General features: G+C 45.8%; 1 protein-coding gene across 5 annotated transcripts; it reads left to right on the top strand.

The window, feature by feature from the left end:
- The first annotated feature begins 2755 nt into the window (after positions 1-2755).
- On the top strand, positions 2756-5882 carry LOC136497137 (N-acylphosphatidylethanolamine synthase-like). Of its 5 annotated transcripts, none has more exons than XM_066492922.1 (7): positions 2756-3041; positions 3212-3290; positions 3383-3456; positions 3833-3960; positions 4779-4864; positions 4984-5121; positions 5232-5882. In XM_066492922.1, exons 1-7 carry the CDS (start codon positions 2794-2796, stop codon positions 5517-5519), a joined length of 1041 nt encoding a protein of 346 aa, XP_066349019.1. In that variant the 5' UTR covers positions 2756-2793; the 3' UTR covers positions 5520-5882. The 5 variants fall into 5 exon arrangements, with proteins under 5 accessions (XP_066349019.1, XP_066349018.1, XP_066349020.1 ...); XM_066492921.1 differs by having other exon boundaries at positions 3380-3456; XM_066492924.1 differs by having other exon boundaries at positions 2909-3041; positions 3108-3290; positions 3380-3456; positions 5232-5881.
- The last annotated feature ends 22106 nt before the right edge of the window (positions 5883-27988 follow it).

The raw sequence follows: 27988 nt of genomic DNA, 5'->3' as shown, positions 1-27988 counted from the left end.
TTTCCTTTCCTGATCGGTTGTCTAATGTACCATGGAAATGAAAGCATACCAGAATTACGTTTTCATCCAGTGGGTTAAAAAGTGTATCTGCGCTTGGAATTCGGCCAGGAGGCCTAAACTTTGAGCGTTGGTGTAGAGCTGGATGATGTAAAGTTGTAAACTGTCTTGTGGTCTTGGTTGTACTATAAGGCTGGGGATTATTCACTGTAATACTTAAAAAAAAGTGTATTTGCGCTTGGAAGGCAGTTGCCTACTGTAAAATCGGGCCAGCCCGGAGCTGTGCAACGCGCTTCAGAACTGTGCCATCTTTGGGTAGGGGTTATCTCCAGGCCCAGCAGAAACAGCGTTGGGCCCTGACGGATCCAATGACAGTACTTGACCTCAAATGCCAGAAACATAATATTCTTCCCATCCCATAAAAAAAAAGGAGAGTACTGCATCTTTATATATAAAAACAGGACAGAGAAGCGCGCTCTGCTGGACTGGGTGTACCGCTACGACGTCGTCGCCGGCAAATGCGATCAGGAGCATGGCCACCCCGTTGCGCGCATGCGAGCTCGACGGACGCCGTGCCGGAGCCGGACTGTGTTCATCCTACTCCGGGCATAGCACGGCAGCATGCGAGCTCGACGAACACATGCGAGCTCGATGGATGCCGCGCCGCGACGGTCAGGGGCTGAGTCAGGCTCCGGGCACAACACGGCAGCAGAGCAGACTGCAGCAGCCAGCAGAGCAGGGCCGGGCTGGCTAGCGACGGCGCGGTGCAGGCCACAACAGAGCCGGGGAGCGCTGGGGCGGGGACGAGGAGTCGCCGGGGCACAGGCTTGCCGGTGAGCGACCGCGCGAGGAGGGCAGGGTTGGTCTCCGTGCCCGCATCCTGCGTAGCTACGGCATGTGCCTAGACGAGCGCGACGTCTCCATGCACGCCGTCTTCAAGGCCGAGCTCGCGGAGCTCCTCGGGCCCGGCTTTGCAGGCACGCGTGCTCCCGCGCGTGTTCGTTGACGGCCAGTACCTCGGCGGCGCCGAGGACGTGCACTTCCTGCATGAGGCGGACGAGCTCGGGCGCGCCCTGGAGGGGTGCGAGGCCGCGCCCTCGCGGAAGCTCGGGTACATGGAGGCGTGCACCGCCTGCGGCGACGTCCGGTTCGTGCCGTGCGAGACGTGCTACGGCAGCTGCAAGATCTTCGTCGAGGACGACGACGCGGGCGGCCCGTCTCACGACGTCGGCGAGTTTCGGCGGACGAAGCAGGCTCACATGCGCTTGCGCCATGCTGTCCACGCCACGTCGGCCAAAACCTTGTTCCGATGAGTTATGGACCTAAGTGACATACTTAAACAACATTAGGGTGCGAGAAGTACGATTTAAGAGTTTGTGGACCTAAGTGACACCCCAAGACAAATTCAAGGACCCACGATGCATACTACTCATATATATATATATATATATATATATATATATATATATATATATATTCAAGGACCCACGATGCATACTACTCATATATATATATATATATATATATATATATATATATATATATATATGAGTAGTATGCATCGTGGGTCCTTGAATTTGTCTTGGGGTGTCACTTAGGTCCACAAACTCTTAAATCGTACTATAATTTTATATATAGGGAGAGGCTATTCAGTAGCCAGCTACAGAATAAGTTATTCTGTAGCCACCTCCATTTACCATAATTTTATATACTAATTTATGATAATGTCAATATATATTTACTATAGTTGGGTTACTATAACACACGGGGATATTTACCATAACGTTATAGTAAACCACTTAGTAAGGAGTTACTATAATCTCATAAATTAACATAGTAATTATCGTAACTCAAAGTGGCTACAGAATAAGTTATTTTGTAGCCAGCTACAGAGTAGTAGTTCTATATATATATATATATATATATATATATATATATATATATATATATATATATATATATATATATATATATATATATATATATATATATATATATATATATATATATATATATATATATTCATTCCAACCTCAATACAAATGCGATGACACATGACGGCGTAAAGCGAGATGAGCACGTTAGCTCATTTTCAAGGGATAGGGTATTACATATCTGAGGTGATATTTTTTTAGGACAGATCTATCCTATTTCAACCTTAAACCAAAGCATGCAAAAATCTAAGATCGGCTATCCTTTACCCAGCCATCCCCATAACCGAAGTGTAAAGCTCATTTTTGTTTTAGCTTGCAAGTTGCTTCTTTGTTTTATCTTATACAATGATTCTAATTCTACTCCATTCACTCCAAAAAGTAAGTCAAACAATCTTTGGTTGGACCAGTTTTTCTATAAAAATATGTGAAGATTGTAATATATATATCAAATAAGTATAATTAGATTCATTATACGATATCTATTTTTACAAACAAATTATAGAACATTACCTTTTTTGAGACAGAGCAGGTATGGTCCACGACCCAAAGCTAAAATAAGGAGTGTTCTCTCTTAGACAGTCAGACGGTGTTATGCTGGTAATCCATGATCCAAAGCTGAAATAAAAAAGACAAGTGTTCTCTCCCGAATTGTGGTGTGCTAGTTACGGTCTTACGGCCGATATTTACCTGGAAAATTCAAAAAGAAAACAAAGCAAAACTGTTTGTAAAAACGCGAATCCAGCAAACGGCGCAAGCTCATGTCCAGTCGGGACCCACCAAAACTACCAGTGTCCCTACATCGTCAGAGGGACAGCGACGAAAAACCGAGCCCACGCGAGAAGAAAAAAGGAAGTGGAAACAAATGGAGGCGTCCGCGGAGGCGGGGGCGGCCGCCGCCGCCGCCGCGCGAACGTTGAGGTGGGCGGGCCGCGCGGGGCACCTGGGCGGCGTCCCGCGCGCCGCGGTGTTCGCCGCCGTGGGCGCGTTCGCCAAGGCGTACGCCTCGCTGCTCAACACCACCACGGTCCACAACGCCGACGCGCTCCTCCGCCTCGTCTCGTCGCGGTTTCCCGGGACGCCGCTCCTCACCGTCAGCAACCACATGTCCACGTATGTCCCCCTGTAACCTCCTCACTCGTCTCCCTCCCCCATGACCCTTGATGCTTGTCGATTCAGACTAGACACAGTAGCTGGGATCAGATGTCTGTTGACCTGTTGCGTTGCTTGGTATGCTCGATCTGTCGTAATTCCGGTGCCTTCCCTGATGAGTTTTGCGTCAGCATTGGTTCCAAGTATCAGCTGGCAGTGGAGTGCCTGGAGCGTATGTTGATTGTGGTTTCAGTCTACGGTGGATCTCAGGCTAGTTTCCCCCCCACTGAGCACATGCAAATGAGTAAATCCATTAAGCATTAGCATCCATGGATGTCATTGATCTTCTGTTTTTGTAGCAGTGCTGGCCCTGGCCCTTGAAGCACCTGCTGTCTCCTACATGTAGCAGTGCTGAGGTTGTACACGCAAATCTTAGGTTAGATGTGGTATAGGGATAGGGGAAGCTTGAAATTACATTTGTCTAGCTGTAGCTGTGATATTTGATATTATTCTTTTCTTAAAAAGTGCTTACTTGCTGCATGATTCCTTATTTCTACAACATCACCATGAATCATTGTACATTGATTGTGTATATTTAAGTAAACTACAATACATTCCTTTTCGCCATAAAATGTGTATGAAAGGACAAAATAATCATATTCACAAGTGCGGTGCCACCGTGTTGTCGTGTTGTACACGTGTCATGTATCAGTGCTCGTGGTTGTCAATTTGCTGACCCCACATTGTTTTCTATAATTTTGTTTGTCGGAATTTCTGTAACACAGACCTTATGTTTATACCTTTTGTACCAGGTTAGATGACCCGCTTATGTGGGGGTTCAAGGGTTTTCCAACTTCGGATGCAAAGCTTGGAAGGTGGGTGCTGACAGCAGAAGATATATGCTTCAAGAATGTAGTCATGTCTTACATGTTTCGACTTGGTGAGCCTTAATATTCCTATTTGTTATCTCCGTTCCGTTCCTGTATTAGTTTTCTGAGTTCTAGTGATGCTCTGCATGCTAAATCACGATGGGTTGCAGTTTTGGTATGTATAAAATTACCACCTATATATGATCTGCTCATGTGGGTTTTGTGGGTGAAAATTGAACTTTTTAGAGACAGTACTTATGTAGGTTTGGGTATGTATAGACTGACACCTGTATATGATCAACTTATGCGGGTTTTGTGGGTGAAAATGGAACTTGTAGGCAGTGATGTTGATGCTACTTCTCAAAAATCTGAGATGATGTAACACGATCTAGTTACTGAGGTAACATCTCATATGAAGATATGGATTGTTGCCTTTTTATAGAGGAGTAAGAGGCATTTTAAGGTGTATCCAGTGAAGCATGCAAAACAGTAAAACGTCTAGCACAATCCTATTTAATCCAGCGAACATCTGTATGTTCCTCTTATGAAATCTAGTTTCATTTCAACTGCCAGCAACCTTTTTAAAAATTCAGTTTCATGGCACTCAACTCAGTCACCAAGACTTGTGAATTGCTGAGAGTTGGCATAGTTTGTGTTCTGCATGTGCCATAATACGCTCGTTTGCAGTATTGTGTATCAGATAAGATTAGCCGATGCTTGCTAAGCTATGTGCTGTGGTACTAGTACAAGAAACAATACTATCAAATCTAGTGCCTCATCATCTTTTGTTTAACTGCTATTTAAATGTCCAGTGCTTACTCTTTTCCCTTCACATTCTTCAGTTATTCTTATTTTTCACTTTTAAGGTGACACATAATTGTGCGCACAGGGAAATGCATACCAATCACAAGAGGGGGTGGGATCTATCAAGAACACATGAATGAAGCCCTTGACGTGCTTAAAAATGGAGGCTGGGTATGAGAAATTTTTTACAATTACATACTGATCTTTCTGTCATCAACAGATGCCATATCCCTGCCTATGGATTCTAGCCTCTATTTAATTCCAAAGTTCATCATGACATATTCAAACAGCTGCATACATTCCCTGAAGGAAAAATAGCCCAAGATGATCATCCAATTAGAAGATTGAAGTGGGGAACTGCCAGTCTTATTGTCCGAGCACCTATAACTCCAATAGTTTTGCCAATTGTTCACTCTGGTTTTGAAAAGGTACACGGAAGAATGCTTTGCATCTCATAATGAAGACATCGTAGTATGTGGTATAGAACATTCTTTCTGAAATATGAATATATTCTTACCATGATGCCATTTACTTCCAGGTCATGCCAGAAAAATCGTTCTTTGGACGGCGGCCGCCAGTGCCACTCTGCAGTAAGAAGATAGATATCATTGTTGGAGAGCCAATAGAGTTTGACATGCCAAGCTTGAAGCAAGAGGCATCAATGGTACCCCATGATTCATCCTCTGAACGGAAGGGATGGCCAACCATTACACCAGATGGACTGGACGAGGCCGCGCAAAGATGGCTTTACCAGAAGATGTCAGATAAGGTCCAGTCTGTGATGGAGAGATTGCGGAAAACAGTTGTCAACATGAAGCAGCATTGATCTTGTTGACCTTTATTCATCAGGGAATGGGAGGTTTATTTTTTTCATTTTTCGTTTTTTTCCACGAATACCTTCTTGAACTGCTGGTTAGGATTTGTTAACTAGCTTGAGTTGGTGGATACAAAAATGGGCAAATGGTCGTCAAACAAGTCTGTCAAAGTATTGGGAATAGAATTAGAGCTCAGATTGTTACATGCTGAGTCTTGAGGTATTAGTTAGTCTTGAAAGAAAATTTGTTGTTCATTATTTACCATCAACTGTTCAGGTGCCGGTTTTATTGAGGCATGAATAAAAAGCCTTGTGATGTTCAGTTGCAAAATTACCATCCATTTACCTGTTTTAGGTCTACAGTTTTTTACTTTTTTTCCTTTCCTGATCGGTTGTCTAATGTACCATGGAAATGAAAGCATACCAGAATTACGTTTTCATCCAGTGGGTTAAAAAGTGTATCTGCGCTTGGAATTCGGCCAGGAGGCCTAAACTTTGAGCGTTGGTGTAGAGCTGGATGATGTAAAGTTGTAAACTGTCTTGTGGTCTTGGTTGTACTATAAGGCTGGGGATTATTCACTGTAATACTTAAAAAAAAGTGTATTTGCGCTTGGAAGGCAGTTGCCTACTGTAAAATCGGGCCAGCCCGGAGCTGTGCAACGCGCTTCAGAACTGTGCCATCTTTGGGTAGGGGTTATCTCCAGGCCCAGCAGAAACAGCGTTGGGCCCTGACGGATCCAATGACAGTACTTGACCTCAAATGCCAGAAACATAATATTCTTCCCATCCCATAAAAAAAAAGGAGAGTACTGCATCTTTATATATAAAAAAAGGCACTCCTAGCGCCCGGACGCCCGCGGCTGCAATTGGTTTCGCCTTTGTTTCGCGCGTCCACGCGTGGGCCCATGTCACCCAGACGTTGCTCAACCGCTCTTGCATCACCCGCGCCCACACGGGGCCGTGTCGCCCGAACGTCGCTCGCGCGGGGATCGCTCGTGCCCCCTCCTGCTTCCCACGCGTATCTAATGTGCAACACCGGATCTACTTTTGAAACATCCAGATGCAACACTTGTAACATACAAAAAAGACAGATGAAACATTCGAAACATGCATATGAAAATACTTGCAAAAACAATTGAAAATCATTGCAAACATAAGCAACATCCAGATAAAAACACTTACAACATATGTGTGAAACATATGCAACATCCAGATAAACGCGCTTGCAACATACGTCTGAAAAAACAAATGATACATTGAGGACAGACGATTGCAACATATGTGAACAACCATTGCAACATATGGAACATCCCGATCTACGTTTGCAACATCCGTGTGAAACACTTGAAACATACCTCTAAAATATATGAAACACTTCAAATGTACACTTGCAACATGCATTATATTCCGGTGCGGCCTCCTCCACCGTCTGCACCATGATGCTGCAGCCGTAGTAGGTAGAGATCGCAATAGGTAAATCCCATCAGGTATTGCCACCCCATACCCATCTCACCAAAACAATCTAATCCCACCAAAATCTCCACACCCCGCTATGGGTGGGGAATTTCCCCGTACCGTACCCACCTGGGTAAATTAGATCCGGCGGGTCACCCATACCTGCCGACAAATCATTTGAGCACACATAAATCAGAAGCAATGCAATAACCACCCGTCACATACACATAAATTTAAACTAAATAATAGCATAATATTCTCTAATGCAACCACCACTCACATAACACCATAATTCCATAATGGATACATCACATTAGGAGGTAGTAAAGTACTTCACTAGCACTAGCTATTATTGGAACGTTATGTATTTGGACCTCAGATATTTTTTACCCATGGTTAACGGGTATGGGAATTACAGGAACGTTCCAACGCCTGGGTACTCGACGGGTGAAAGTTTTCCCCCAACTAGAGACTCGTGGGTGATGTATTAAGTTCAGATTCAGACCGTAATGGAGTAAATACCTGTCGGGTCTCGGGTCCCCATTGCCATCTTTAGTAGCAGGAGGCGAGGCTAGAGGGCTTCCGCACCGAGGCCCAGCGCTTCTCCTTGCGCCGGTGGCACCTGTCGCGCGTTGTCGGGCGGAGCAGGCGGCAGAGCAAGAGCAACGGCAGGAGCAGCGGGCGCGAGCGCATGGGAGCAGCGGCAAGAGCTGTAGCAGGACGAGCGGACCGAGGCAACGGAGTGGGAGATGGATGAATTGACTGGATATTGCGGAGTGGGTGATGAATGAATTGACGGGATATATTGCTGCTATTCGTTTCACTGAATTTTGGCTTATGCTGATTTATTGTGAGAGAAAAACATGGCCCACGCTCGGATTTGAAGAATTAACGGCAAAAAAAAAAAGAGTAACGACAACACGATCATGATTATATATGTCAGGCTGTACCGTTGGAGAAGGCGAATCGCATTCACATGATCCAATAGGGTAAAACTGTGGCAGTGCTCGCTCCCACGCCACGCCACTGTCTCGCTAGGTTCTACCGAAAGCGACCCGACGCGCAGACGAGACGCGGCATGGGCCAGGAGGACCGGGGCCAAACAGTTTCGCCTTCGCCGCTGCGTGCCAAGCCAGCCAGCTCCTACATCTGTCCTGCTACGCCTGCATGCACGCCGGCGCCTCGCAGAAGCTTTGCTGTAGACTGTCGTCGAGCTGGGCTGACCCGAGCCTGAGGTGCTGAGCGCAGACGCCGCCGAGCCCTTCCGTCCAGTCGCTTGTTGGGCACCTGTTCTTATTGATTTCAGTCCAAATCAGTCAGTCAATAGTATTTTTCTCTCACAACAAATCAGCACCAGCTAACCTAAACCAACTCAGAAACCAACCAGAGAACAGACTGGTGGACTCACGCGGAAGCCGAAGACGTGGCCGTCCACCACCGGGCCGCTGCTACCTGCTGGGCGCTGGCCCTGTCTCCACCCAGACTCCAGCCTCGCTCTTCGAACTCCGATCGACACGCCGCGTGAGACTCCCTGCCATGATTAGGGAAGACAACAGCAGCGGATTCAATAGTGTTACGTGAAAGAGAATAGAAGTAGTTCAAGGGAACAGAGCCGTATGCAGTTGGGTTGGAATCTCCGATCCGATCCCAGCTGAAGCGGACGTGTCACGTCTCACTCGGCGTCACCGCGTCACATCATCCATCAGGTCACGAACACAGCCCGAGATGATTAGGGGAAGACAACAGCAGCGGATTCAATAGTGTTACGTGAAGTGCGGTTGGAGATGTTTGGTGCACTGCACGTCTGTCAGATTAGACCATCGCTTAAACCAATAATAACCACCTCCCTGTCGGCCAGCACCAGCAGGCAGCCCGCCGCCCCCGTCCCCCGGCCCAGCTCGCGCCCAGGCTTAGCTCCAAACCACGCGCCATCTGGCGTCCGGGTAATCCAAGCCGCGAGCCAAGCGCACCGCCTGCGTGCGAACCGTGGCTGCTGGACAGGGCCGGAGGAGCATGTCGCGGTCGTGGAAGTGGAACAATTCAGGGCGTGTGGCCGTGTTGTGCGCGCGCGTCAGCCTCGGCGTCGGCGCTGCGGCGGGGCCGGGGGAGCGAGGTCGGCTCGGATGGTCCGTCGCTGTTTGGGCGCAGCTAGCGCGGGGTCGGCGTCGCCATTGGACGCCCGGCACGGCACACGCGCGCGCGGGCACGTCGTTTTCCGCGGGTTTTGGCGGTGTTGATGGGCGAGCACCGAGATGAGATGGCTATGCTGGCTGCGTGTAGTGCTCCTCCGGCTATGCACCAACTTACACAACGCTTTCGCTGTCACACTACCTTTTTTTTTAATATATAAGGTTCGCTTTCACAGTAGTTAATACTCCAGTAGCTGGTTTCAAACGGTGATAAAAGACTTATGTAGACTGTCGTAGAGTAAAATAGGGTTATTAATGGTCAGGTTCGTTTCTCTTATAATCTGTACTTTTCAGCTTGTTTTTTTAATACGAACAATGTTTTTCTCTCACAACAAATTAGTCGGAACAGTGTTTTCAATGAAGCGAACGAAGCCAATGGGTCTAGGATGAAAGTTCGAAACAGTCTGCTAGGAAGGTCCAGTCACAACCGTAAGACCTCCTAGGACGCTCATTAAAAACGTATCGTGTGTATGGTTAAACTCATCTGAGCGTGTGTTTAGTTGGGTGAAAGTTGGAAATTTGGCTACTGTAGCACTTTCGTTTTTATTTGGCAAATAGTGTTCAATCATGGACTAATTAGGCTCAAAACGTTCGTCTCGCAATTTCCAACCAAACTGTGTAATTAGTTTTTTTCGTCTATATTTAATGGTCCATGCATGTATCGCAAGATTCGATATGATGGCTACTATATCACTTTTTAAAATTTGGGGCAGGATTTTGAAGTGGTTGGCGGTCAGCGGTTGGCGTGTATCAGGACTATATATCTGGAGGTCAGCGGTTGGCGTGTCCTACCCGTAGCTAGCTACAAGTTAGTAGGTACGAGATCCATCATCCCTGCACGTTTAGTTTGTACTTGACGAGACTTTGAAGTGAACTCTGAGCCAGATAGCTACGTTCCTTGACTTGCTATCAACCATGACGGCTTGCGACGCGAGCACGAGGTGTACGTACGAACTGTACGTCTCAGTATGACCCTGAGTCGAAAAGATACTCCGATCCTAGCTTAAGGGGCGTTTGGTTGCTCTTTTAAATTCTAGTCGTTGTCCTATTGAATATTTGACACATGCATGAAGTATTAAATATATATTAATTACGAAACTAATTATATAGTTTACGACTAATTTGCGAGACGAATCTTTTGAGCCTAATTAATTCACGATTTGATAATGTTTTGCTACAGGAAACATATGCTAATGACAGATTAATTAGGTTTAAAAAAATCGTCTCGTGGAGTACTGACGGATTATGTAATTTATTTTTTTATTAATATCCGAACACCCTACGCAATGTTCTCCTGACACGTCTCCTAAATTTTAGTAGCGGGATCAAACACCCCTTACACTAGGTCCAAATTGGCATCCCCATCTGCCCATCTGTCACGTTGTGGCGGTAGCAGTGCCATTAGGTTCGTTATTAGTAGTTGATGGCTTGCGTGCTGTGCTCTGTCACAGTTCATCATCATATCACACGCTAGCCCGGCCGGTAGTAATCCTCGCTAGCTCTATCAGTGCAGTCGCAAGCGCAGCGCATACGCAGTATGCAGACGCGCGTCGGTGATCTCGCCTCGCTTTGGCCTTTTCTCGTGGTGGTAGCAGGCAAAAAGGTCCAAAAGGACCGGAACAAGCGAACAAAATAATAAAAGGGATGACCGGATGAATATCTTGGATGACTGAGCCTAGCTAGATCTCGTTCCAATCTCTCTAGCTAAAATCTCTGGGATGCTCGCGTGTATCCGACAAAAGGTAAAGCGTCAACGAGCCATGACGCAGGACACTCTTGTTAAGATTTTTTTATTAATTTTAACACTTTTTAAAAACTAATTTTAAATCTAACACTGTCTGTTTTTTTTAAACCTAACACTTTTGGCCGCGCCTATCGCCCTGACGCGGCCAAATGCCTGTGCTGCATCATGCATGGTGGCGCGGCAGCGGGCTGACGTGGCAGGGCTCTGCCGCGCCGCCGATCTTGGCGCGGTAGTGCCGCGCCACCGATCTTGGCGCGGCAGGGCCAAATAAATATCGCGAGCGAGTCCGCCCGCCCGCCCGCACCCCTACCTGCCCGCCCGCCGCCGCGCATCGCCCGCCACCCGCCGCCAGCACCCGCACGCGCCCTACCCACGCCGCGCCCGGCCACTCTCGCCGCGCAGCGCCCGCGCCGGCCGCGCCACGAACGTCGACGCGTCAAGGCCGTCCGCTCCTAAGATACCTCCCTCTCGATTTCATGTTATTTTAATTATTATTGTTTTAGGATAATTAGTGATTTAGGATAGTTAGGGTTTTATGATTGTTATTGATTTATAATAGTTTGTCAAATTTAGGATAGTTAGGTTAGTAAATTTGTTTGTGATTTACGTGGGTAGTTTTTAGGTTTGAGGTTGTGTGTTCTAGTATAGTTAGGATTTTGGGTTTAGGGATTGATTAGGTATTTATTATTTAGTTTATAGTTGGTTATTTAGTTAGGGATTTTGGGTATAGATACTAGTTTATAAATATCGGTACTTACTAGTGCGTGATACGTCGGTTTTGATGACTTCATGAAGTTTCATCAAATGATTATATTCCTAGTGAAGTTGTTTATGTTACCAGTGCGTGATATGTCTATTAATGTTACTTTGAATATATACATGTGCTTTCATATTGTGTTCGTATTGCATAACAAGTAGTTTAAATTTTGCAATGTTACATAATGTTAATTTGAATTTTATTAATTTGAATACTCTAACGCTTAGTTTATCAATTTATAACAGGATGGCCCCTCCCACGCAGCACCAGTTGTACCCCATTCTTGAGGTGGAGTACGACGACCAGCAACGAACACACATCTTCAGTGACAACAACGCAGAGGTGGTCTTGTCTACTTTGAGGCCGCGCACGCACACCAGAGCACACTAGTGGGACAAGTGTTATGCGCTGTACATATGGCGTGCCGGCTTCCTCAAGCTTGTCCGTGTTGTCAACCACGGTCTTCCGCCCCTTGACCCAGCACTACTTACTGCAGCTGTAGACATGTGCGAGTGCATTCTTTGTACGTAAACTTTCTTATAACAAAATTGAGGTAACTAATAGTCGTTCTATTCTTATAACAGATGGAGATCTGAGACCCACACGTTCCACCTACCTTGTGGCGAGATGACCTTGACCATGCAGAACGTGAAGGCTATTTTTAGCCTTTGGTTGGGGGGACTTTCAGTGACAGGGATAGTTGACAACGATCACTGAAGAGAGCTGGTGGCTCAGTTTATTGGCTTTCTTTCACCGGACGATGAGGCTTTCAAGAAAAATAAGTGAGAAATTAAAGCATATTTAATACTTGCATTACTTTTCTGCAGCTATCGGGTCTTATTTTCTTTGGTAAATTTTAGGAAAACTTCTGGTGTTTTGTCGTCTTGGATCACGGAGCGCTTTGATTACTTGGACCCACAGGTTGAGGAGGCTCAGATCGACAGGTTTGCTCGAGTGTGGCTCTGGCACTTTCTTGGTGCTTTTCTCTTCCCAGACGTCTCGGGCAACACAATCAAGCTGGATCTTCCTTGATATACTACGCCAACCGTGGGAGAATATAGCGGCGTACAGCTGAGGTAGCATAGTCCTGGCATGGACGTATCGACAGCTATGCGTTGTCTGCCATCGCACCTCAGGGTATGCGAACCTTAGAGGTTGCTCGTACATACTCTAAGTTTGGTGTTGGGAACGATGACCCGTTGAGAGGCCCCTTAATACTTGTTTACCAGTACATACTTTGGTTCATTATATTCTTCGATATGATTACATATGATGAGTTTATTAATGGCTAATTCATTATCGTGTTTAATGCAGCAATGGAACTGTAACACCCCAGTGTTATGCCTGCATTTAGGCACTGCAAATCATGCATATCATGCATCATCAAGCATTCTAATCACACATGCCTAATCATATAAATAATAACTGAAACATTGTTTCGAAACATTTGAAACATGTGTGAAACCTGAATGTTGCATACCTTGGTTAGAATTGTTTTGCCCTGAATTTTTGCTTGCTAGGTTAGTAGAACTTGTTTGGCTATCATTGTAAATCATCTAGCAATGTATAGTTCAAATTTTGGAGCAAGGTTTGTATTCAAACTAATTCAAAATTTGGCTTCAAAAGTAATTTCCTAAAAATTAGGGTTTAGAGTTAAACATTGACTTTGAATTTATAATTCAAAATCTAGAAAGAATTTGGCTTTGGTCATAACAGCAAAGTTGTAGAGAATTAAATTCTAGTCAACTTTCATTTTTGGTACATTTTCAAAAGATGTCATTCTCTTGCTCAAAATAATATTTGAAAGATGGCATTTAAAAATTCCTTGAAAATATATTTGAAAAAGGCTTTTCCCTCCTTCGCGGGCCGCCGCCTCACTTCTGGCCCACGACCGAAGTTGGCCCAGCCAGCCTCCCGCGTGCGCCTCGCCTCGCTCAGCCCAGCCCAGCGCCGCGCCGCGCCTGGCCTGCCTCCGCGCGCTTGCCCGCTGACACGCCGCGCCGCGCGTCCCGACCACAGCAGAGCTCGCCCGCCGCGTGGCAGCCATGCGCCGTCGACGCCGCCGCGCGTCGCAGCCGGCCTACGCCCGCGCCCACGCGCCCGCCTACACCTGCTGGTGCCGGTGCGCTCGCTGGCTCACTTCTGCGCTGCCTTGCCTCTCTGCAAGCACCGTGCGCCCGCAGCTCTGCCTCTCGCTGCGCCACGTACCCGCCGGCGAAATCCGCCACGGCTCTTCCACCTCGGCCAGCAAGCACACGCCCGTAGCTTCGCCTTGCCCTCCTTCAAGTTGTGCTCGCGTTTGCGCCGCCTGCCGAGCTTAGGTAGAGCCGTCTCAAGCCTCGCCACGCCGGCCATGGCGCCGCCGTGCTCGACCGCCATGGAAGGCCTCTTCCTTCTCTTCTCCAGCCCCATCTAGCTACCCTACCGCATTCGCCATCTTCTCGCGCATCACATGCGCCCACTAGCTCGCCCTGCCATGGCCGGAGATGGCCGCCGGCCTCGTGGCCGAGCCGCCCCGTCGCGCCAGCACAAGCGCCGGCATGGCCTCTGCCTCAGCCAGCCAGGCCGAGCCAGGCCATGGGTCGACGCCTGCCGGGCTATCTCCCCTCCCTTGCACTAGGACCATGGGCATGGTCATTCTTTACGTCTTGTCTGATGCTTTTGTTGGAAATGATCATTTGCTGGCACTATATTTAAACTCCGCGTGAGTGTGTATGTGGTTTGAACAAATGACTTCCGCTACTTTTGTTCGAACTGGTTTTGTAATAACTATGTTGAAACTCTAATGTATCTGAGATTGCGAACTTTTATGTAATTTGTGATGGTGACCGCTAAACTTATTACGATCTTGGTTGGAATGGAAGTTGGTTTGAAATCCTTCATGATTTCATGGACTACCGGGTTATACGGGCTTAAGTTTGCTAAATCGTCTGCTCTAGCGGATGATATTCCTTACTTAATTTTGTATAATTGGTCGGTTCTGTTACAGCTGGCATCAGAGCACGGTTTAGCATGTTACTATTTACAAGTGTATTTAAAACAAAAAGGCATATGAAAAACGTGATTTCCAAACCATAAAGTGTGCCAGTGGTCATATCCTCTATGCCCAGTTAAGGACTCTAGGTGGCTTAATTAAGTACTGACTTGGGGTTCTTGCATCATATTTCTCTTTCGTCGCTCATACGGTGTGCTATTGTATGAGTGCCACTTGTTTGAGTGGTAATGTATGGATTATTTGCCTCTACGCCTCGGTAAGTGTGAGTTGTGAGAGCATGATCGGATACACCACCGATCTAGGGTGAATACTTATAGGATGCTGGAGTAATTACATGTTCTACGCATGTTTTACAAAGGCATCTCATGTATGGGTCTTCCGTCTGTTGAGGCAATGCCGTCAATAGGACGATGGTTCGGGTAGTTACTACCGTTGTACACGTATCTGGGGATTCGTGTAGAGCGTGTAGATAAAATTTACTGCTTTTATGCATTCATTGGGAATTGGGCTGAAATGAATCTTCTGCAGGTACATAACCACGCTATCGTGTAGAACGTATTAGCTACGTATTTGAGAGATCGTTGTATGCCACCGAATTAGTTGTTAGAAAGTATTTATTCCTAAGTTTGTGAGAACGTACGGCACGTACATACATCATGTTACTTGTGCATTTCATTCATATCATGCATTCCTCCCCTTATAAATTGATTATCTCATTTTGATAAAAGTTGTATCACCTAAAATATGTTTCCCCGAGGTAATAAAAGAACTTTTGCTACAAATGGCCTGCACGAAGCAGACCGCCCGTAAGTCCACCGGAGGAAGAGCACCTCGACGTCCGTTGGCCCTGAGGGAGCACCACACCACGGACACTTTCTTGAGCGAGTTTGGCATGCCGACCTTGCTTTGGAGAGTACTCCATGATGTGGGATACCCAGAGGGTCAAGAGCCGGTGTACTCTTGGAATGAGAGCCAGTTAGCAGAGGATGGACTCGCAGTGGTGGAGATCACAGTTCCTGCTCTCGGTGATGCTCCAGATTGGGATGGTTGGCATTTGGAGTTTGAGGGTCACACTCCAGCGGAGGGTGCAGAGGGAGCAGCCTTCCATGTCATCAGGGACATTATGAACAGATTTCCCAGTGAGCTTATAGCAGCTCTAGCTGGCACTTTTCCTAGGGATGATCCTCGTGATGCCATTTGGGTTCAGCCTCAGGGAAGTGCATTGGTCAGAGGTCCAGCTAAAGGCTAGGCTAGCGACAACCAGGCAATGAGTGCTATGTTCGCTGCCATCAGAGCGTATGAGGGTCTCGAGAGTACCTACTAGACTTTGACTGGCTTGCGTAGTGAGGATAAGCTAAAAGGGAAAAAGTAGAAGAAGAGACAGGCACGTGCTATAGCTAGCTTGCAGAAGCAGTTGGCTAATATGAACTTACAGCGAGATCAGGTGGCTGAGAGAGGTGATAGAGCTATGTAGTGGGTGCATATGTTGACTCAAGCCAACAACAATGCAGACCGCATGATTGGACAGTTGGTTCAGGAAAGGAATGAAGCCTGGAACGTAAGAAACCTTTTGCTGCAGAGAGTCGATGAGCTAGAGGAATACAACGGCAACCTGCACGAGGAGTTTCACGCGCTCTATAATGGGGTTGGCCCATATGCTCCACCGAACGCCGCTGGCATGGACATCGACGACGACAATGAGGACGAGCCTGTAGTTTCACCTGGAGGCGATGGTGACGTCTTTGATCCTGACAATGGCCCCGAGGAGTAGGCTAGTTGCCTTGCGCTAGTATCTAGGTCCTGTCGCGATGACCTTTCTTTTGTTGGCATGTAACCTATTGTATGTTGCTTCGAACGTATGAGACTTGGCATGTGGTTGGAACTTGATTTTCAAATGTGATATCTGAACGCATAAAAGTCCAGTGTATGTATGCTGGCAATTTGATTGTATGGACGCGATATTTGCCGTTGAAGTAATTCGATTAAGTGCTGTTGTTTTAATTGGGATGCAATTGTTGTGCCTCTGTTTTATTGCATAAATTTATTCTCTCCAGTAAATTTAGTACGGCATAATTTTTCCTTCACTCGCAATTATTACAGCTTCACTCAATCGTTACTTGTTGCTGAAATATGCAGATGACAAACACTCGTCGAACCACGTATGAGGCCGCTGAGCCTGGTGCTAACGGTGCAGGGACCGGTGGTGGTGGTGGTGGTGGAAACCACGACAACAACAATGAACCTCCCCATAAACTACATTTGCCACCTCCTCCCCCGTTTACCCCCAAGATGTTCCTTGCACAGCTGCTCGGGAGTCAGCACAATGCAGAACAATCCCAGAAGAACATGGAAGATTTTCTGCGCACCATCGCCAACAACGTTCAACGTGGTAACAATCAAGGTGGTGGCATGGGAGTGAACCAATATAGCAGCTTCAAAGATTTCATAGACACCAGGCCGCCAGTATTCAAGGAAGCAACAGAGCCACTCGATGCTGAGGAATGGATCAACACGATGGAAGATAAATTCCATGTGTTGAGGATGACTGAGGTGCTAAAAACAGAGTATGCTGCACTTCAATTGTAGGGACCAGCGGGAATGTGGTGGAAGCACCATCACACCACCTTCCCTCCAAATGCTCAGATTTCTTGGAGACAGTTTGCTGAGGCCTTCCGTGGAGTCTATATTCCACCCGGGCTGACCGAGATGAAGTTGGGAGAGTTTCTGGCATTGAACCAGGGCACCAAGACCGTGACGCAATATCTGTATGCCTTCAACAACTTGTGTCGCTATGCTCCTAACATGGTTGACATAGATGCTAAAAGAATAGCCAGTTTCAAGAGGGGACTCAATCCAAAAATGATGAAGCATGTTGGTGCCAACAACCACGTCAGATTCAATGACTTCATCAGTGACTGTCTGAAGCAGGAGAAGAATAACAACGCCAGCACCGCAGCTAAGACATGCAAGAGAGCCTTTGAAGGTGGGCCGTCGCAAGCTAGAGCACCTATGGGAGGTCGTCCTCCTTATCGCCCATCGGCACCTGGCGCTAGGTTCAGGCCACCTCAGCAAAGAAGTCAGAGTTTCTGTGGACCTCAGAAGCCGTACAAGATGTCAGTACAGCCCAACAAAGCAGCCGCAACTGCGGTACAAGGCAGTTCCAAAGGAGCTGTGGGATCTGCCGGGACAGTGAGAGGACCCTGCTATAACTGTGATCAACCTGGCCATTTCTCAAGGTTTTGTCCGTACCCACCTAAGAAGAAATAGCAGACTTATAATGCAAGAGTGCATAGTACAACAGTGGATGAAATTCCAGAGGGAGAGCCCGTCACTGCTGGTAAGTTTCCTATCAACAAAAACCCTGTAGTTGTTCTATTTGATTCTGGATCATCGCATTCTTTTATGAGTCAAGCATTTGCACAGAAACATAGATAACTATGCATAGAATTGGGTTATGGGTACCGTATAAGTTCAGCAGGGGCTAATATTTTGGCCAACCAGATGGTTTGAGGGGCAACCCTTGAATTAGGTAGCCAAAAGTTCCGAGTGAACTTGATAGTTATGCCTGGGTTAGTCTTTGATGTCATTATAGGGATGAATTGGATGAAGAATTGGGGAGCAGTCATAGATACTGGAAGTCGAGTACTTACCCTTAAGGATCCCCTAGGTGAGGGTACTTTCCAAGTACCATTGCCTCGAAGAACAGACCTGATAAGTGTTATATGTGCTACGGCAGTCATTCCTATTCATCAGATTCTGGTAGTGTGTGAATTCCCGGATGTATTCTCGAATGAGCTACTTGGTCTTCCGCCAGATAGGGAGATTGAGTTTGGAATTGAGCTAGTCCCCGGAACAGCTCCGATTTCAAGGAGACCCTATCGGATGCCTCCAGATGAGTTAGCTGAGCTGAAGAAGCAATTAGAAGAATTATCAAAAAAGGGGTTTATACGACCAAGCAAGTCTGAATGGGGATGTCCCGCCTTATTTGTGAAGAAGAAGAAAGAGGGCACATTGAGAATGTGCGTAGATTACAGGCCACTCAACGCTGTGACCATCAAGAATAAATATCCCTTGCCACATATTGATGTTCTGTTTGACCAATTATCCAAGGCCAAGGTGTTCTCAAAAATAGATTTGAGATCCAGTTATCATCAGATCAAGATTAGGCCACAGGATATACCAAAAACTGCATTTTCCACCAGATACGGGTTGTATGAGTATCTTGTCATGTCTTTTGGCTTGACAAATGCTCCTGCATACTTTATGTTTTTGATGAATACAGTTTTCATGGCAGAATTGGATAAGTTTGTGGTAGTGTTCATCGATGACATTCTGGTGTACTCCGAGAATGAGAAAGATCACGAAGAGCATCTGAGAACTATCTTGACCAGACTGAGGGATCATCAACTATATGCTAAGTTTAGCAAATGCAAATTCTGGTTGAAGGAAGTTCCTTTCCTTGGTCACATTCTGTCAGAGAATGGAGTTTCAGTCGATCCAAGTAAGGTGCAAGAAGTTATGAATTAGAAAGCACCGACCACAGTTCCTGAGATTAGAAGTTTCTTAGGACTAGTCGGTTATTACCATCGCTTTATACCAGATTTCTCGAAGATCGCCAAACCGATGACAAGCCTCCTACAGAAGGATCACAAGTTTGTGTGGACAGAAGAGTGTGAAGCAGCTTTCCACACGTTGCAGAAACTGTTGACCACTGCTCCTGTTCTAGCACAACCAGATATCGAGAAACCCTTTGATGTGTTCTTATGCAAGAAAGGAGAGTCATTGCTTATGCATCACGTCAATTGAGAAAGCACGAGGTCAACTATCCAACACATGATCTTGAACTTACTGCAGTTGTGCACGCCCTAAAAATTTGGAGACATTACCTACTTGGTAATGTGTGCAATATTTTCATAGATCACAAGAGTCTTAAGTATATCTTTACCCAACTAGAGTTAAACATGAGATAACGTAGATGGTTGGAATTGATCAAGGATTACAACTTGAATGTACAATATCATCCTGGAAAAGCCAATGTAGTGGCAGATGCTTTGAGCAGAAAGTCACATTACTTGAATGTGCAGCCATTACTTGAAGATGGATTCGATCTAATGCATCCTGCTGTGTTACATAGTATTTAGATTAGTTGCTCTTTGGAGAGTAAGATAATAGAAGGCCAGAAAATCGACAAGGGAATATTCCACATCAAAGAGAAAATCAAAGAAAAGTCGTCTCAGCACTTTAAAGTGGATGAACAGGGCGTGTTGTGGTTTGACGACCGTCTTGTAGTTCCCAAAGATCGAGAGCTTAGGAATAAACTCATGGATGAAGCTCACCTTTCTAAGCTATCTATCCATCCCGGAAGTAGTAAGATGTATCAAGAACTAAGATCTCGTTATTAGTGGACCAAAATGAAGAAAGAAATTACAGCATATGTTGTCAGATGTGACACATGTTGTCGAGTGAAAGCAATTCACATGAAACTTGCCGGTATGTTGCAACCCTTATTAGTCCCTAGTTGGATGTGGGACGATATAAGTATGGATTTTATCACAGGTTTGCCCACTACTCAAAAAGGACATGATCCGATTTGAGTAATTGTGGATTGTCTTACCAAGACCGCTCATTTCTTACCTGTCAAAACAGATTATCGACCACCTCAATATACCGAGAAGTATATCGCAGAAATTGTGAGGTTGCATGGTATACCAAAGACCATAGTATCTGATAGAGGCTCACAGTTCACGGCTCACTTTCGGGAACATTTACACAAAGGCTTAGAAACTAGTTTGATTCGCAGTACCGCTTATCATCCTCAGACAGATGGTCAGACTAAACGAGTGAATGCTGTTTTGGAGGATATGTTAAGAGCCTGTGTATTGTCTTCTAAGGGATCATGGGAGTCATGGTTACCGTTAGCTGAGTTTTCTTATAATAATAGTTATCAAGAAAGCATCAAGATGGCTCCTTTCGAAGCTTTATATGGCAGAAGATGTAGAACACCATTGAATTGGGTCGAGCCTAGAGATGGAAGGTATTATGGCATTGACTTTGTAGAAGAAGCTGAGAAGAAAGTTCATATTATTCAGCAGAATATGAAAGCAGCCCAATCACATCAGAAAAGTTATGCAGACAAAAGAAGGAGACCCCTTATGTTTGAAGTTGGTGACTATGTTTATCTGAAAGTCACGCCAATGAAGAAGAAAAGGTTTGGAATCCGAAGAAAGCTTGCCGCGAGATTCGTAGGACCATACAAGATCTTGGAACGAAGAGGTCTGGTAGCCTACAAGTTAGAGTTACCTGAGATAATGAGCACCGTTTTCCTAGTTTTCCATGTATTACATCTCAAGAAATGTTTGCGTGTTCCAGAGGAAAGAATACAACATCGAGGTATCCAACTCAAATCAGATTTGGCATATCGTGAATAACCAGTCTGGGTGTTAGATACTAAGGAACATGCTACTCGAAATAGTGTGGTGAAAACATACAAGATACAGTGGGATCATCATGATGAGGGAGATGCAACTTGGGAAACAGGAGAGTATCTGCAAAAAGCTTATGAAGAATTTTATAACAAATGGTTTGTAACCCAAATCTCGGGATGAGATTTTTATAAGAGGGGAGAGCTGTAACACCCCGGTGTTATGCCTGCATTTAGGCACTGCAAATCATGCATATCACGCATCATCAAGCATTCTAATCACACATGCCTAATCATGTAAATAACAACTGAAACATTGTTTCGAAACATTTGAAACATGTGTGAAACCTGAATGTTGCATACCTTGGTTAGAATTGTTTTGCCCTGAATTTTTGCTTGCTAGGTTAGTAGAACTTGTTTGGCTATCATTGTAAATCATCTAGCAATGTATAGTTCAATTTTTGGAGCAAGGTTTGTATTCAAACTAATTCAAAATTTGGCTTCAAAAGTAATTTCCCAAAAATTAGGGTTTCAAGTTAAACATTGACTTTGAATATATAATTCAAAATATAGAAAGAATTTGGCTTTGGTCATAACAGCAAAGTTGTAGAGAATTAAATTCTAGTCAACTTTCATTTTTGGTACATTTTCAAAAGATGTCATTTTCTTGCTCAAAATAATATTTGAAAGATGGCATTTAAAAATTCCTTGAAAATATATTTGAAAAAGGCTTTTCCCTCCTTCGCGGGCCGCCGCCTCACTTCTGGCCCACGACTGAAGTCGGCCCAGCCAGCCTCCCACGCGCGCCTCGCCTCGCTCAGCCCAGCCCAGCCCAGCGCCGTGCCGCGCCTGGCCTGCCTCCGCGCGCCTGACCGTTGACGCGCCGCGCCGCGCGTCCCGACCGTGGCAGAGCTCGCCCGCCGCGTGGCGGCCATGCGCCGTCGACGCCGCCGCACGTCGCAGCCGGCCTGCGCCCGCGCCCACGCGCCTGCCTACACCTGCTGGTGCTGGTGCGCTCACTGGCTCACTTCCGCGCTGCCTCGCCTCTCTGCAAGCACCGTGCGCCCGCAGCTCTGCCTCTCGCCGCGCCACGCACCCGCCGACAAAATCTGTCATGGCTCTTCCACCTCGGCCAGCAAGCACACGCCCGCAGCTCCGCCTTGCCCTCCTTCAAGTTGTGCTCGCGTTTGCGCCGCCTGCCGAGCTTAGGTAGAGTCGTCTCAAGCCTCGCCACGCCGGCCATGGCGCCGCCGTGCTCGACCGCCATGGAAGGCCTCTTCCTTCTCTTCTCCAGCCCCATCTAGCTACCCTACCGCATTCGCCATCTTCTCGCGCATCACATGTGCCCACTAGCTCGCCCTGCCATGGCCGGAGATGGCCGCCGGCCTCGTGGCCGAGCCGCCCCACCGCGCCAGCACAAGCGCCGGCATGGCCTCTGCCTCAGCCAGCCAGGCCGAGCCAGGCCATGGGTCGACGCCTGTCGGGCTATCTCCCCTCCCTTGCGCTCGGGCCACGCAGGCCAAAAGTGGCAGTGGGCCGCCTAATCCGTTCGGGCCGGCCCAGTAGCGATTGAAGGAATTGTTTTCAATTTATTCTTTATTATTTGAAAATAGAAATAGTTTGCAAAATGTTTGGATACTCAAAGTTGCTCCAAATCTGTTGAAATAAATTTGTCTAGGTTCCTTATCATCAGATCTACTAGGAAAAATTATCGCATGTCATTTTTAAAATACTTTTCTGTAGAATTTTATTTAATCATGTATATTGCTGATAACTTGAAAAATATGTAGAAAAATCTATAGGCTTCAGAAAAATATGATTCCAAGTTTGTTAATCTTCTTATGTCATGTATTTCCTAGGAAAAATATGTTTCATGCATGTGTTGTGGGAAATTTTTGAGGTGTAGTTCAAGTACCTTTAATAGCTAAATTTTGTTAATTTAGCTAGAGAGCAAACTTTGTATAAAACATGCATGTGATAAATTTTGTACAGCCATTGTATGCTATGAAGAACATAGGAAAAATACTAACTCTGTTGTTTGACACTTTTCATAGTTCAAAGTATTTTTATGTTCATAATCCCGCCATAGCTTGTGATTTTTGTGTAGGCTAATCCACTCATTCAAATACCATGAAAATCTGATAATAGACTACTTTGGGTAGTAATGTGCTATGGTAATTTTCTAAGATTTTTCTAAGCAAGAAAAATAGAAGTTGCTATTCAAACCTATTATTAATTAGGGTTTAATTAAGCATTGCTTTATGTGTTTAAGAAATTAGCAAAGCTTTGGTGTATCCTTGAAGCATTTCATAAGATATATTGACTTAACATATTAGTAGTAGAAGAGAATGCAGTAGATAACATGTGCTTGTAGTATATTTTTTTGGATGATGTTGACTACCTTGCATTTAAACATATTCCTTGTATTCATCTCATCCGATGCACCGATTGCATAAGCACTTACGCACATTGCATCATATAGGATCGCAAACCGAGAGCCCAGTCGTCATACCCGAGGAGCCCGAGGAGCAGTTCGAGGTGCAGCCACAGGAAGTGCCAGAAGCCGACGAGGAGGACGTTGAGGAACTTCCGGAGTGCCCAGATCACCGTCCGAGCTCATTCGAGAGAGGCAAGCCCCGGAGCATTTTTCTCCTAGTTTGCAATGATTTAATTAAATGCTTTACTTTAATTTATGCATTACGTTCAGGAGTTGTTTGCAACCATTGCTACATTATACCTTGTCTACCTTTGTTATACTATATCCTTGTTACCTGGGTATCCGCAGTCGAGTCAATGCTTAGCTGGCTTAGACCGGTAGAAGTCGGGTGATTCCCTGTCACCTGCGAGCTATAGGTGGTTACCTAGATCTGCTTGGATGACTATGAAGTCATGGTATAACTAAGTGTTAAATGAAGTTGAGACCGGACGGAGACTTGCAAAGTTTTGGACTGTAGTGTTTCCGTCTGTGTCGATTAAGGACCGACCGTTGTTGGGCCTCGAGTCATGTTGAACGCATGCCTTACATTTAGTTGGCCGGATAAAGTATCTTCCGACCACGAAGCTAGGAGATTTTTTGGGCCGAGTAGATTGCCCACAACGCACTGTGCCAGAGCAGGTGTGGTAGGACACGGGAGCGGGATGATAAGACCAAAGTGCAGTCGGTCGGCCCCCGGGTACATGTGGTTACTGGCAAACTCGAGATACCTAGAAAGTTGACTCGGTGATCAATATCTCACTTTAGCGGGTGAGTGAGGTTTGTGTAAGGAATAAATCACCAGCTGGTTAGGAATCGATTCGAATCGCCATCGCTCCTGGATAGTGAGCACTTGACTTGAGTTACTTCATCGTAGTAAATATTTATGGAACACTTGGATAGTTATAATGAATTTGACAGTATGGAAGTTGTTAGTGATAATTGGTTATCATTACCTGCTTAATCACATGTTTACTCTAATATAGGTGCAAATCTAGTCGACAGGTTAATAATAATTAACTTGGCAATAATGCTTTTAGAAAGGTTCTTGAAATGCTAAAAATGCTTCTTTTTGCAAATGAGTCAGCTACCCTACTATAAAGCCCTTCATAATCCTTGGTGTCACTTATTTTCGGTTATGTCGGGTAAGTCTAGCTGAGTACCTTTTCATACTCAGGGTTTTATTCCCACTTGTTGCAGATGGGCAGATGTATTATGGCTACTGTATCAACTGCCTATATCCTGCGATGGGTGATGCTTAGGACCATAGGCATGGTCATTCCTTAGTCTCGTTTGATGCTTTTGTTGGAGATGATCATTCGCTGGCACTATATTTAAACTCTGCGTGAGTGTGTGTGTGGTTTGAACAAATGACTTCTGCTACTTTTATTCGAACTGGTTTTATAATAACTATGTTGAAACTCTGATGTATCTGAGATTGCGAACTTTTATGTAATTTGTGATGGTGACCGCTAAACTTATTATGATCTTGGCTGGAATGGAAGTTGGTTTGAAATCCTTCGTGATTTCACAGACTACCGGGTTATACGGGCTTAAGTTTGCTAAATTGTCTGCTCTGGCGGATGATATTCCTTACTTAATTTCATATAATTGGTCGGTTCTGTTACAGGAACGGGCAGGATATACTCCCTACAACTCTGTTTATCTGGACGGAATCAGAGTTAGTTAGAGGGAATGCGAGGCGCAAGTACAGGGAGTACACGGACGGTCTCGATGTCCTGACACAGCACCAGGTTATACTCTCTTTACTATCATATATGTGTCTTGTTCGATCTACACTATATCACAGCCTAACTTAATTACGAAATGTTCAGGTGCATTGGTGTCCTTAGGATGCTTCGAAGCTCCAGTACTATCTCGGTCCTATCACTAGGGACGAGTCAGAGGAGTATCGCTATAACGCCTCTCTTATTTTCTTCCACATGGTCGAGATTCACTTGCCCATTAGGGTCTGCAGACAGTTTGGAAGAATAACAGGCTGGCCACCACCACTTTACTCCACCAACCAAGGATTACATAGGTGCGTTATCGATTAATAATAAAGCTATAATTCAGAGGTGTGTGTGGTACAACTAACATCGTTTTATTGCAGGTATAACTACAGAAAGAGGTACAAGACCAAGGATTGGTGCATGACACACAACGCACACATCCACTTGTGGGAGACTAGGGAACGGCAATCGGTCCATGCGGGTCCTCCACACGATCAGCACACCTTCAACGAGTACCTGAGCTAGCTTCATAGGTCTATGAGGACACATATCAAGCCCCCGTACACTGAGGAGGCGATTGACGAGGACTCGGAGGAAGATATGATCGAAGATGTATACGATGTTGCCACTAGAGAGGACACATAGCTACAGAGAGCCCCGCTACAAAGATACGTGGTAAGATACTTGAATGGTACAATTTGTTATTCATTTGGTATTAAGTATGTATACTAAAACTGTTCAACCGTGTTTCTTTACCCAGGCGACACAATTATCGAGGCTGTCCAACAAAGCAGCGTTCTGGCTTCATGAGTCTAGTGGGCAGAGGCCAAGCGTTCTCGAGGCTTTTGTGGAGGTAAACTTAAACTAGCCCATTCCAAAATTGTTTCTCTAGTGTATATGCATTTAGGAAATGCACCAACTTTAATGTCTATTTATGTAGAAGGTGAAGAAGAGCTGTAGAAAGCTAGCTCAAAAGCTGAGCTGCATAGACACTCCTTATGAGGAACCGTCACTTTTGGCGTGGTCAGGTGGCACGTCTTCAGTCTCTTTGAGGACACCAGCCGGCTCTTCTCAGCTGGTGACAGGTGCCACTTCCGTGGTGCGTACACCACCATATCATACCGTTGGGAAGGACTCTGCAACCGAGGACGACGATGACGACGATGACGACTGAAAGGTCCTAATGGCTAGAGGGGGGTGAATAGCCTATTAAAAATTCCTACAACAACACTTAACAAACCGGTTAGATAATTATGAGGTGAAGCAAGTGTTGTGCTAGCCTACTAAAAAGTAAGCCATCTACCACAATTCTAGTTTATATAGTTTCTATCCATACAATAGCTATGGCACTACACTAAATTAGTGTGTTTTCAAAAGCTAACTAAAGAGCCACACTAACCAAACTAACAAACTCTCACAACTAGCTACAATAAAGAGCTTGACAACTAGTTTGTGGTAAAGTTAAGAGAGTGAGCAAAAAGGTTATACCACCGTGTCGAGGAAGGAGCCAATCAATTATAAGAATAAATAACAATGAAGACCAATCACCTCAGAATCAAATGATAACATAATGATTTTTTACCGAGGTTCACTTGCTTACCAGCAAGCTAGTCCTCATTGTGGCGATTCACTCATTTGGAGGTTCACGCGCTAATTGGCATCACACACCAAACCCTCAATAGGGTGCTGCACAATCAACAAAAGACGAGGATCACACAAGCCATGAGCAATCCACTAGAGTACCTTTTGGCTCTCCGTCGGAGAAAGGTCAAGAACCCCTCACAATCATCATGATCGAAGCCGGAGACAATCACCACTCTCCACTCGATGATCCTCGCTGCTCTAAGCCGTCTGGGTGGCGGCAACCACCAAGAGTAACAAGTAAATCCTGGAGCGAAACACGAACACCAAGTGCCTCTAGATGCAAACACTCAAGCAATGCACTTGGATTCTCTCCTAATCTCACAAAGATGATGAATCAATGATGCAGGTGAGTGGGAGGGCTTTGGCTAAGCTCACAAGGTTGCTATGTCAATGCAAATAGCCAAGAGAGTGAGCTTGAGTCGGCCATGGGGCTTAAATAGAAGCCCCCACAAAATAGAGCCGTTGTATCCCTTTACTGGGCACAACACGGGATGACCGAACGCCTCAGTCATATTGACCGGACGCTGGACCTCAGCATCCGGTTACGCGATGCGTGCCACGTGTCCCCTCTCTTTAAATGTTGATCGCCCGATCTCAACGGTCAAGTGACGACCGGACGCAGCAGCTCAAAGTAATCGAACGCTGAACCGCAGCGTCCGGTCGTTTCTAGTAAGCATCTAGAGAAGACTTTTCACGACCGAACACGTCCGGTCACTCAGTGACTCCTCTGTCCACTGCCACGTTAGCAGGACCGGACGTACCCTGTCAGTGTCCGGTCACTGAGTGACCCAACGTCCGGTCAGAGACCGACGCTGCACGCCCTCTGCTACCACTGACCGGACGCGCCGGTCCAACAGAGACCAGCGTCCGGTCACTTACAGTGACATCCGTCTTTTCTGTCTAGGGCGCCGGTGAAGTTCCTAACCCTTGCTCAAATGTGCCAATCACTAAGTGTATCATCTTATGCATGTGTTAGCATATTTTCACAAACATTTTTAAGGGTGTTAGCACTCCACTAGATTCTAAATGCATATGCAATGAGTTAGAGCATCTAGTGGCACTTTGATAAC

This window comes from Miscanthus floridulus, chromosome 12 (assembly GCF_019320115.1).
Source record: "Miscanthus floridulus cultivar M001 chromosome 12, ASM1932011v1, whole genome shotgun sequence".
NCBI classification, from domain to species: domain Eukaryota; kingdom Viridiplantae; phylum Streptophyta; class Magnoliopsida; order Poales; family Poaceae; genus Miscanthus; species Miscanthus floridulus.
The sequence above is the reverse complement of the archived record's forward strand: the minus strand, read 5'-3'. Positions and strand labels throughout refer to the sequence as shown.